General features: G+C 38.3%; 1 protein-coding gene across 6 annotated transcripts in view; it reads left to right on the top strand.

The window, feature by feature from the left end:
- The window catches only part of LOC105381563 (homeobox protein homothorax), a 200,644-nt gene that overhangs the window by 28,806 nt on the left and 158,834 nt on the right, over positions 1-13,004 (top strand). For all 6 annotated transcript variants that reach the window (XM_038107214.2, XM_038107212.2, XM_048630193.1 and 3 more), the window contains exons 4-5: positions 5,094-5,144; positions 8,306-8,356. In XM_038107214.2, the coding sequence (XP_037963142.1) occupies positions 5,094-5,144; positions 8,306-8,356 (102 nt within the window). The remainder of the gene's footprint in view (positions 1-5,093; positions 5,145-8,305; positions 8,357-13,004) is intronic.

The raw sequence follows: 13,004 nt of genomic DNA, 5'->3' as shown, positions 1-13,004 counted from the left end.
TTATTCGATAAACTGTTAAAACTAAATTACTAGCGCTCAGTACAATGTAAATTGAGTGCATAAACTAAGTTCTAGGTTAAATAAATACCCACTCACAACCAATAAAAAAGTTCCATTCAGGTAAGAAATAGCAACACCAAATGCCCCAATTTTTTCAAAACATAAAATAATTAGTAATTTTAACATGATATTTACATTTTTAATTTGTAATAAATACGACTGCACTGTCAATGCTCTTCAATTACTGGAACTTTTTCATTGCTAGTGTGTGTAGAGTGTAGTTTTCTGTATCTTGACAGGCCTGTTAAGCGTACTTACAATGGCAACTTACGCACCAGTCAAAGCTCAAGCGATTCATCTCTCCTGCAACTACACCGTCGAGTCCTATTACAGGTGGCGTTAAACTTCCGTTTATTGCGGCCACTAATTTCGGCTTTCGGCTAATGGCCGAAAAACTGACCCCGCCATGTAAACACCCACTAGGGACCCGTTAAGTACCTACTGCGCGAGACGATGCACAGTGGGCCGCGGCTGCCAATAACTGGACATAAATGTATATTTAAGTCTATGTCTTGTAGGTTTTGTCCCACTTGTCAAAAGAAAATCACATATTATGTCACACGTTAAGTGGCTATCAAATCACGTGCGGCCAGAAAACCAATTTACTTTTTTTAGTTGTTAGTCCAATATTACGAAGCCAATATGTCGTAAAACATACACAACACGACAAAGTGATTTATTTCAAACACGAGAACATTAGACGGATCATTTGACGTTTCCATTTGCGAGCAGTCAAAATTATACGTTACAGGTCCAACTGTCAAACTGATGCACGCCTCTGTCCAGAACCGGGTGTAAATTAATAAATCATGCATCCTAATCCTTTAGTGACAAAATTCACATCACAAAAATTACGGGTCACAAATCGTCACAGACCACGGCTATAAATCAAGTTGAATTCTTTGAGCAGCAAAAAAAATAAACTAAGCAAATACCCGTCTCTGCAGGCGTCCCTCTACCTGCTCGTATCTTTTGAATACTTGTATTAAAATAAAATTTCTGAACGCACGGATTTCGGGGCAAAAAATGCACGAAAAACGGTCCTTTCATTGCACCCGTCCTGCTCTCGCGCCGGTTTTTGTCTCTCTCCAGCATTAGGGATGCTTAGAACACTCATTTCTGAACTCATACTTCACTGTATGACATCATGGCTTTTTGGGCGATTTTATTTGCATGACAATTATTCATTGTTTTCACAGTTATGTGTAGTTCTCAGATGACTTGGAAAGAAATATTTGAGAAAGGATTCTCCAATTGTGATTTCTTCTTATGAATAATTTTAGAATATTTGCATAGTTACTTATAGCGAAGACTTGTGTCTTCTCTTTTGTGTTTTAGGGACTGAGACGTAAACAAAGCCCATGTCCAAACAAAAGGTAGTCTGCATGTCTAAGTTCTTTTAATTCCAACACTGGACCCAACAAAAAGACAATATCGTAACCTCACTTTATAGACCTGCGTTTATGGGCACAATATTCAGTAGGAACCATTTTGTTAAGAATATTTATGGCATTTTTTGTGTGCCTTAAGAGAAATGACTGATATTTGACGTTTACAAGTCTACCATAAAGACATTTGTTCATTACCTTTTACTGCCGGCAGTAAACGGAACGAAATAAATATATTCGCACGTCGTTTTGTCAAAACAGATGATTACGTGAAACCCGGCCGAGCCGAGCAGGAACAACCGCCGCGCTGTCCGCACGCGCGTCACCGGCGCACGCGCACACTATAAATAAAATCTCCGATCCAAAATGTAACGCGTCATATTAATACACTATAATTTTTAAAATACGAACTACCTCAGTAGCGCCAAGCACCGGATGGTTTTTTCGGAAAAATGTAAAAAAAATCACCTGCCCGCTATCGACGCTATAAAAAGTTATTAAAAGGAGGCAACTTAACTAAATTACAAAAGCCGACCTTTGCGCATTATAGAATAATTTACCATTAAAGACCGGAGCATGAGCGAGCGACTTTAAATCATATCTTTACTTGTGACAAGCGTCAAAATGCCTTGCGACCGTTGATTTATTTAAACTCTGACGAGATCGATCAACGAGAATCTTAGGTAGCGTCGAGAAGTTTTATTTTATAAATAGATTTTTTATTACAAATTACAGGGTACCACTTTTGGTAGCGATTTTGATGCCGTCGATCGGCCATTACTTGAGGTCATAACTGGACGGAGCTCCGTTAATTCATTATGGGCCTAAATATCCGTAAACAGAGTTTAATTTTCTATGGCCTTCGTTTAATGTAGAGAAATTCCTCGACGGCGTTCGATCGATAGGACCGAGCCGACTTGAAAATATTTTCCAGGTAGCGACGACATCACAACAGCCCAATCTGACTTTTGCTTCTCTATAAAGTTCCCACGCATTCTTAAACATGCTCTAAATAAGCAGATTCATAGAATCGAGTGTCACCAATACCGATCCTGGTGTGATTGTGCGTTTCGCCACACGTGCTGCCTCGAGACTGCTCCCTTCGACAGACAAACAAAAGGCTTACATGCAGGCATTTATTCAATTACACAAACAATACAAGATTTCTCGTCGACTGAAACTGCACAAAGGAGAGGCAACGAAAAAACTCAGGTAAACGTTGCGAAGAATAGGAAGATAATAGTGACAATTGTCGTTCAGACGCTTAGTAAGGTTTTGGAACGCATCAGCTTGTGATGCGAGTCAACAGTCATGGCGGAGTGCGGTGACACTGCAGCTAACGTCTCGGAAATAAAACCTTTTATATCATTTTTTATGTTAAATCGACGGCGTATTTTTGAGTGGCATCCGATTCGTTATTCGAATGACGGTGTGTCGATGATAATCGATGCAATATCGGCATTCCGCTGCGCGTTTCATATTTAATAAAATGAATTTCATTGGCGTCATTGTTAGCGACGGCATTTTTGGGAACTGGTTTCCATTAGCTGACACCAATTTATCCTAAAGTGAAAACTGCTTCGTAAAACAACAATACTCAAGTTAGTATCTGTTATATAATCAGACTAATAACCTATGGTTTGACTGCTTCAATAATAATACTGAATGTCAAGGTAGAGGCGAGACTGGTGTTTTATCAAGACCTATAATTTCGAATTCAAAACAACGAAAAATATACCCGGCGTTTACCTCAACCACACCTACATTTCCAGTCTCGAGTCGTATCAAGCGATCGCGTACTAACCTTATTAGCATTTAATTCGTGATGTCCAAGTCCAAAGTAGGGGGTTTTACGGGTCGCTGGCCCCCAAAATGGGGGACTTCCTCGCCGCGGGCGGAGGGGAGGGGCTAATACGTCGATTTATGTGTTTTCTCTTATATTTTCATGTTTGTACGTAGGGAGAGGCCGCCCCGGATTGGTCAGCTCAGGAAATGGAAGCCAGAGGGCTTTTAAAGAGAATTTTTCTTGAGTCGTTATAGTCGTTAACGAAAAGTGCACAAAAAAGTTGAGACTAGCAAATATTCGTGAGAACAACGTTCCCGAAACGAACTAAAACGTATGCATGAAACCATCTCATGTCAAGTACGAGACCATATTGCAACGTAGCTATATTAAACTCCACTTGCACAATGTTCAATCAAGCAATATAATCTTTATCACCAGCACCAGAGAGTTGAGATTGTCTCCAGTTCACTATACGGGCATAATTGGTACTGTCACCTCTTGGGCTCGTTTGTCCGTGCAACAAAAGACACAATTTGTCCCCGTGATATACCTACCTGCCGGGCGAATGACAGGTATTACACGGGAGGTGTGGCGCCGAGCGTCACCCGGCCCCGTCATTACCTAGCAATCAGCCGGACCGGCGACCCGAGCCCAAGATACATACTAACTAACAAGCAACTCGTTTTCCAATCCAACGAATTCGACACAAAAAGGATTATAAAAATTGCATTGGCATTGCTAGTACCAATTTAAGAACCTGCTATCGATAAAAGATACAGTGATGTTGCAATCACTTTAATAATCAATATTTTATTAAGCGAATTGCGTTTAAAAACGGAAAAAGGACGTTTATGAAGGCTCGAAACGTCAATTTTGTCTAATAATCAATACGTCTTCACTGACATTTATGACTACAGATCTTAATCGGTTCATACATTTTAATGCATGCGCGCATATCCGTGAAAAGGTCAAAGCAATAGCTGTCTTAACACAAAGGCACGAAGGTACTAATTTGATTAACAATTTATGGCTTGCATCTGTTAATTTTAAACGGTCACTTTGATAAGAGAAATAGTTGGATTATGTAGATTTTTATTTCGTTTGTTTTGTTTTTGTTAATGCGTATTGTTGTAAAGTCGTTTTTACTCACGTTCGAGTTTAATTGCTCGACCATTTTGATTTGGTATAATTCTGTGGAATAGTATGTCCGGCCGCGCCCGCTTGGGAACCACTGTGTACCGCGCAACAACTTTATGTCGATTTAATTAAATCTAAACATTTTTACTCAACGAAGTATTTCGTATAATCCGCTAGATAATCTCCCTGATTATCTTTGTAAATGAAGAAATTTACCAACCTTAAATTCTATGCAAATTCGAGTAATAAAAAGTAAAATAGTTGTTTCATACAAATCTTTATTACGTATTTGTGTATGTAAATGTATGTACGGTTGAGCAGGCATGTGTGAATTTATTCATCTTCATGTTTATAAAAAGTTTTGAAACTACCCGCGGTTGAGGAGCTCGATACTATCTCGCTTCCGGTCAACTACTTCGTAAAAACTAACCTTTTTGTGAGAATACGTTACGACTGCTGAGATTAAAAGTAAAAAGTGGAGGAGCATTAATACTGGCCGGTAAATAATATGAACACAAAAGCAGGTTTATAAAAAAAAAAAAAACGTCTATGAAAGCACACATAAAAATAATATCCTAACATTAGGTCACTTCATAGCTGTATGGTGGCTGCGCCATGACAGCTGCACAGTTTTGTTTTGTAAAGGACTTGTGACAATTTAGATTTCTGTAATAAATATATTTTAAACTTCTAATAATTAATATCATTTTTGTTTGTTACAGATACGCCAAGAGAAACCCTATTATATAGCAGACCCCGAAGTTGACTCATTAGTAAGTAATATTACATCGCTTTTCTCTTACAACACGAATGAATGGTCTCCTGTGGCCATTTTAACGTTCTATAAAACATCACAACTTTATGACCCGCGGGAGAGTCGCGAGACACAATATTATTTACGATTTGATTAGTTAAAGAGCCCGAAATTAACCGCTGCAGGTAAACGAGAAAATATTCTCAGAAGAAGGAATAGGAAAATGAAGATGAAAAAAAATATTATTGTCACTCGTAAAAAGGCTGAATCGCACGCAGCGCCTCCCGCGGCTAGCTGCGGACAAAAAAGTAAAATAATAAAAGCAAGATGGCGGCCACCCACCGTCGCTTCGACACGGATACTTAACCGATTTTTAACAAATAAAATCTAAGCCATTACGAATTGACGTCCAGCGAGCACGCAGCCCGAGTTTGTTCGACGAAAAATCCATTATTAACACCAAATATGGCTCAGAAACACATCTAAATTTCGTTACCGAATGGTTTTTGCGTGGATGCAAACGAGGTCTGCTAATCAGGTCATTATGCTTACATATGGGCGCAATGTCGGCGTATTATCTATCCGAGCGTCACTAAACAAGCGATCAGTGTTTTCTGACGCGGGGAATTTATAGTGTCAATAAACAGTAGCTCCGCCGTTGACGCCATGTTCCTCTGGCTAGTTTACCTGAACACTGGTGATAAGAGGCCATTCATGCTCTCTCCGGCAGCACCAACCTTCGTCAGATAAGGCATAAACAAACGACGACATCCGGGCGCTGAGCAAACTTCTGTCAAAATTTATCTGTGTACCTAACTCTAGTCTGTGATGCATGTGTGCCACTGGGTGACTGTCAAACTTTTTACACAATATTTTGAAGAAGGCTGCATGGAAAAAGCCATTGCATTTCAAAAGAGTGTTGTTTAAAACATTCAATACATTCGAATGAATGAGCACAAAATATAACTGACAATGTAGAGTTGCAAAAATTAAGTAACGTTGCAAGTAGTAAATTGGGTTTGAAAGCAACAGCAAAATAGCATATTTAAATTCTTGCCTTTCCGGCCCCAAGGCAAATAATTTAACTCTTTTGATCAGGGACTTTTGTCAGTGCTCTCATTACTGCATGCAATGCTTGACAGATGTCAATACGTTGACGTAATGATGTCGTCAAGTGGACATCAACGTTTTAAAAAGTGGTTCTGTCCTGGATTCTAAAATATTCTTGAGTTTTTTACGGTATAATAGGTAGGTGTAATCGATAGATTTTTTTGGTTCTTTATGCGGTTTAGTCTCTACATGGTTAAATATCCAAACTTATATTCTGCCCATTACGATTATAACTAACAAACAAATACAGATACAATTTCTCCACAATAAGGGAAACAAAATTAGCATAGCCATCATCCAATACGATAATAGATTCATTATAAAAACTTGTTTATGCAACATAACCACGCGGAACTCAACAATTTCTCTACATGTTGCTAAAACGCCGGGGGCCACCATCGTCCCCGGGCATATGGCTCGTTGGCTCCCAATGATCCATTTCTTCTTGTTAATTGAAATTGTTGAAAGTAATTTCGTAACGAGCCGTCGCTTGCAATGTGTCGAGTTGGGCAGCCGGTATTGTGACTCTGACCTTCTATCACGGGTTGTTGTCACCCGATTGGTTGATAGACAAAAGCTGGCGCGTGATTGGCGGAGTCTTGCATGTCGAACTGTGACTATTGGTCAAGTATCTATAGTCTATACAGTAGAAGAACAAGAGAAATCTTAAGTTAATTAGATTCTCCAAAAACATTTTAAAGTCAAGTAGTTAGTTGGCAGATTAAATTATACGACCCAACGTTTACAACAGTAGCTTTAATGACTAGATTTAAAAAATTAAAAGCCATAAGCTCAATTTGGACCCCATGTTTACCGAGCTAAGCCCTTCAAGAGTGTGTAGTACAAACACAGATGCGACAAGCACAAACAACTGCTTGAAAGTCTGGTATCCTGGTACAATGTTGGGCCGTGACTAATAGATGCTTAGCACAAGTGGCCAAGAATCACATAATATGTGTAGGTTTTTCCCATTGTTCGTCGATTTGGTGCCTTCACTTTTCTATGTTTGTTTTAAATGCCAGTTAAAATAACAGTTTTTTGAATATTTTCATCATGTTATTTTTTACCATTGCATAGATATATAATAAGGCAAAAGAAAAATGAAAGTACCTAGCTGTGCGAAAAAAACAAAAGAAAAAAGAATCAATAATGCCTTAGCTAACTATAAGGCCCATACAGCCTACCTAGTCTCAAAATCATGAAATCCAAAGGCCTTCCTCCCCGTAAGGAGTTTGGTACCAAAAAGGCCCCACTCCCCTTCCCTGAGCGTCGAGCAAACAGCTCAGCTCGGTGGCAAGTGTACAAACGCAGACAAACATATTTTTATCAGGGACAAGCGCCTGAGTCAACGGAACAGAATAAATAAAGCGAGGGTGCTGATATTTTGTGTGCCTGGAGATATGATTTTAATTGGTAACCCTGGAGCACGCTTGTACGCATTAAAAAGTGTAAGCGGGGCTGGTCAGAGAGAAAATCTGATTTGGAAATAGAACTATGTTTTTTTTTTTCAAATTTGCTCTCTGGGCTTTGATTAAACTAAGGTTTTGAATCCACTTACAATTTTTAAAAAACCTATGATTGGGATAAGTAAAATTAACTTAAATTTCTGGCCACTTTAAAAGGAATTACATCTAAATAATTATGTCCTTTATAGATACATGTACCATATACTCCATGGTTTCCCAACCCTACCGTCTCTGGGCCCGCGGCGAATGCTCATAGCCCGGTCCATTGTTGCTCACTTTGAGAACAGCTTGAGAAGCCCTGCCTCGACACCGGAGTCTATTAAACGAATAGTTGTTATGGAATCGTTAAAATATTGCGAAAATTATAATATGCTTGAAATAGGTAAATTCATATATTTTAAATAGGTCTACATATAAGTACACTAAGTATTTTGTATACTTAATACGAGTATGGTTAATATTGCTACTTATTAACTGACGACTGTCTGATGTTATGAGGCCATAAAATATTAAATAGACGTATGTACGAGTATATGTATACGTATAGTAAAAGTATGTAAGTTAACATGTCTATTATTTAAAAGTGTATTTTCTTTCTCCACAGATGGTGCAAGCGATACAAGTCCTACGGTTTCACCTATTAGAATTAGAAAAAGTAAGTGACATTTTCATATTAAAATTACTGATTGGAATACATTTCAAGCTGACCCGCCGGGAGCCCCGAACCGGTTCCGAAAAATATCACCTGACGTTATCGAACATAATATCGTTTCGATTATCTGAGGGCTCGATACTGAATCGATACCCGTGTATCGATTCTCGGACACACGCACCGCGCACGCACACTGCGACAGGACCGGTTGAGCGCACCACAGAATCTTCGATTCCACTTTCAAATTTGGACCACTGAAGTCTATTTCGTGTTTATGGCCAGTCAGGTGTCCCCGAGCTGAATGGGACTCGTTGATGTTCGAATTTCAAATGTTGTTTGTTTTTGTCTCCAATTCGGAGTTCCGTTCGCGGCCGGCCAGCTTCTTGCGTGTGTCTCGTCGCCATTATAGTTTCATGCTAACGGTACCTGCAGGACTCAGCTTTTTGCTATTGACAATCTAACTTAACAATCTCGCGCGTAATAACATTAATTAGACGCAGAATTCAAAACTGTTTTACACGGTGAGTGGACATGGAATTAATCTAACTGCAATATTATGGTCACGTTTCGACTAAACTAGTTTGGCTAACGTCTATATCAAGACGAATGATCTCGAGAAACCAGATACCGCATCGCGTCGCTCCCACTGTTCATACCATAAATACCCGCCGCCGCATTGATCTGATGTTAGAGAGAAACCGGTAAATTCGGTAAAAAATCCTCTTATTACAAAAAGAGCTGTAACGACATAACCCGTAATGCGATACCTCTGTACTGGCTGGCCGGAGGGATAAAGGCCATTTAAAAAAAATAAAAACAAAATGCAGCTTCGAAATTCAAAATAGCGCAGCCCGAGGGCCGCGAGTCGATTAAAGAAAATCGCTCGATCGGTCTCGATTCTGAAGGCCAATCGAATTAATTCCATCTAAGCTATGGAATAATTGAATGCACGACTCGCATCGAAACATAAATAATATTATTTTTAATCGATAAAATGAAGATAACGCTTCGTCTACCTGCCTGTGCTTCTTCAAATGTTTTTTTTTTATCTGAGCACATCCTACAATATGTCGACTTCTATCTCGTCTTACTTTTTGTCCAAAAAGAGTTTGAAAAAATGCCGTTAGTTGAATTTCATTTCCGCTTCACTACACAAGCCGTTTTTTGGGCTTAACTTGTAATTAAAATAAAAAAAACCGGCCAAGTGCGAGTCGGGCTCGCGCACAAAGGGTTCCGTAGCAGCAAAATTACAGTTAAATCAACCTATCTCAAAAACTATAAGAGATACTTTGATCAAACCAAAAATCGTTGAAAGAGTTAATTAGCATGCATCACCTCTATTTTTTTTAGAATTTTATACCCCGTAGTTATAAAAATAGAGGGGGGGGGGACATACTTTTTACGACTTTGAGAGCTGATATCTCAAAAACCGTTCACTTTAAGAAAAATGTTTTTTAGAAAACTTTATATCATTTTAAAAGACCTTTCCATTGATACCCCACACGGGTATGTACATCGAAAAAAAAAATTTCATCCCTCAGTTACATGTATGGGGGGCCCCACCCCCAATTCTTTTTTTTACTATTTAGTGTCATATTTTTGTAGCGGTTCATACAACACATATTCCCATCAAATTTCATCACTGTAGTACTTATAGTTTCCGAGTAAATCGGCTGTGACAGACGGACAGACGGACAGACGGACAGACGGACATGACGAAACTATAAGGGTTCCGTTTTTGCCATTTTGGCTACGGAACCCTAAAAACACGACCCGATCTCTGTACAAAGACAACTTGTTATGAACAAGCATTAAAAAAAGCTCGTTAAATGAAATAATCAAATTCTTTATCAATAAAAAAAAATGTGAAAGGTGGGTATGGTGGCGGAAAAATTAATCCAACATTGTTCAAAAATGTTCAATAAGTTATATGATACTTCTTTAAAAAAAACAATACATTCTATAATTTTTTAAACCGTATCAATCATGAGATCAGCGTTATAGCGGAGATACATTTTTATTTCAATGCCGAAATTATGTTTACATTAAAATATCCAATAACGTTTTTGATTTATTTGTCTAATAATTCAAGCATGGCTGCCGGCTGATTGCATCACCTCCATTAACTTGAAAATGGAGTCCTTTTGAGAGGCTCTCTGTGATTGGTGGATTTTATTTTTATTTTCTTCATTGATGGCCAGTATGTTGGAACCATAATGAGGTTGGATCCTGGAATCAGTTCCTGTAGTATGTATACGTAAGGGGCCGTCCATTAATCACGTGAGGTCGTTTTTCTCATTTTTTGACCCCCCCCTCCCCCCTGGTGATATTTGGTGAGGTTTGGGACCAACCCCCCCTCCCCCCCCTGGATCACGTGTATTTTTTTGGAAGTCTATGTAAAGGCAATTTTTGACTAGAAAAAATATAGGTCATACTACAAATCGTTAAAAATTTTGCGCTGTCCAAAATATCGGTTCAGAAATACCTAATTTTTGACTAATAATTTATACACGTGATGTCTAACGAGAACCCCCCCTCCCCCCTCGTGATGTTTCGTGAGGTTTTCAGTACCCTCTCCCCCCCCCTTTGAGCCTCACGTGATTAATGGACGGCCCCTAAGACGTTTTACATGTACCTAAATTACTATAGTACATAGTATTTTAACGGAAAATGATATTATATGATTATTTTTATTCACACGCACTCACGCCTTGTACTAATGTACTCCCTTGCGGGGTAGGCAGAGGTGCATTGCTGCACCCACTTTTCGCCAGAGTGTTATATTAGTCCCAATGTAATAGGGGGCGGGCCTATTGCCATTTTACGGGCACATCCAAGACCTGAGAACAAATATCTGTGTTTAAACAAATATCTGCCCCAGCCGGGAATCGAACACGGGACCATCTGCTCAGTAGTCAGGGTCACTAACCACTACGCCATTCGGTCGTCTATTATTATTTTTATTATCTTCTTCTAAGTCTCAATGCCTAGATTAAATTTATGATTTCCAACCATAACACCTAGAAGTTCAAAGTCCGTATAATTCTCCCCTTCCCGCATAGTCTAAGTAGGTACATGTTGATGTCGATACTATTTTCGATTTAAGTGACAGCGCCCAAGATTTGACATCGTAACTCTTCGACGATTTTGGAACCGAGTAAAATCAGTTGGAAAAAGCCGAAAACGAATCTTCGTTTGACAACATTAAGCCCAATGTACATGCCATAAAAGTTATTATAGCTCAAAACTAATCCTTTGATACGACTTTATTTATTAACACATATTGCCTTTTAATGAGATATTACGGCATTCCAAAGAGTCTTGGGACGATTATCGTTTTCGAACATCAAACTCTTTTCAGAAATTTAAATTTGGAATAAGCCACGGTTGAGAGATGGAGTGTTTCTGAACGAATGACTTTTATTTTGAATGTGTCTTGTTGATCTATAGACATTCCGTATTTGAATTTGATTATTGTTGAAATGGGGAATGTTTACAATATGGACTCTATGTGCTATGCTCATGGCTATAGTATAGACGTAATGGGTATGTGTTACTGGATAGTGATGCGTATAATTTTGATGTTTTAAAATGTTTATTATCTGGCTGGCCAGTGTTGCCAACGTGTGGGCGATGCAACTAGTACTCACTATCTATGCCACGGTCGATCTAGTTGGATTTTTGTTCAAGTAGGTTGTATCATGTCAGTGCCAGTTAGTGTAAAAAGATACATAATCAAATTCGAATTTAAAAATTAAATTAAACAACTCATGGTTGGCATGGTTGGTTGGTTGGTTACATAATGGCAAGAACAGAATCATTTGTTTTTTGACAGTAAAATATATAATTTAAAAAGGAATTAGATTGTGTTGTATAAAAGATATAAAACTGCTGTTAGGTCGTAAACGAGGGGTCCCAGGTTCGAGGACCAGCCAGTAAACTAACAAATCTGACCTAACTCATAAATCACTTAACCACGTTGGTACTTATAAACCTTAACGACTTAGAAAAAAAAACATGTAGGAAGGTCTGTTTTGTTGGTGTAGAAATAGTTTTTAGATTTGTCAAGTTGTCACTATTTTTTTATTTGTTTTCGTAAAGTTTGGCTGTTGTTCATACAATAATAGTTATCAGGACGTAAGTACCTACCAACATTAAGAACGCTCTGTATTGGAAAGTTGGATATAAATTATCTAAGGAACATTTTACACCATATATGAAAAAAATATTATACTTATGAGTAAAACAAAACACTGATATTCGCCTAATTCTTCATTAATTTGCCTCGAGATATTTTATGGCCATCATTATACTGTACTAACATTGTAAATGTAATATAATGATAAACTAACTAACAATAAAACGATTTATTCTTATTGTAGCCTAAAAATTACATTCCGTGACCACTTTTTTTTCTTACAATCACTTTATTAAGTATAAAGGGCAGGAATTAAGAACCACATCAATCCAAAACGAAGTAGGTAATTATCGATAGTGTATAAGTGATAATTTATTAATCAATATTGTCAAATCGATTCACACTGCGCCCTACAGCTGTTTTATTAATTATAAAAAGTTGGCGAATAGGAAACTCGGATTTGTATCCCGAAAACATAATTAGCTGTCAACGACGGGTAGCCATGTTTCCGGT

Source organism: Plutella xylostella, chromosome 25 (assembly GCF_932276165.1).
Source record: "Plutella xylostella chromosome 25, ilPluXylo3.1, whole genome shotgun sequence".
In the NCBI taxonomy this organism is placed as follows: Eukaryota; Metazoa; Arthropoda; class Insecta; order Lepidoptera; family Plutellidae; genus Plutella; species Plutella xylostella.
Note: the sequence above shows the minus strand (reverse complement) of the source record. Positions and strands in the feature narration are given on the sequence as shown.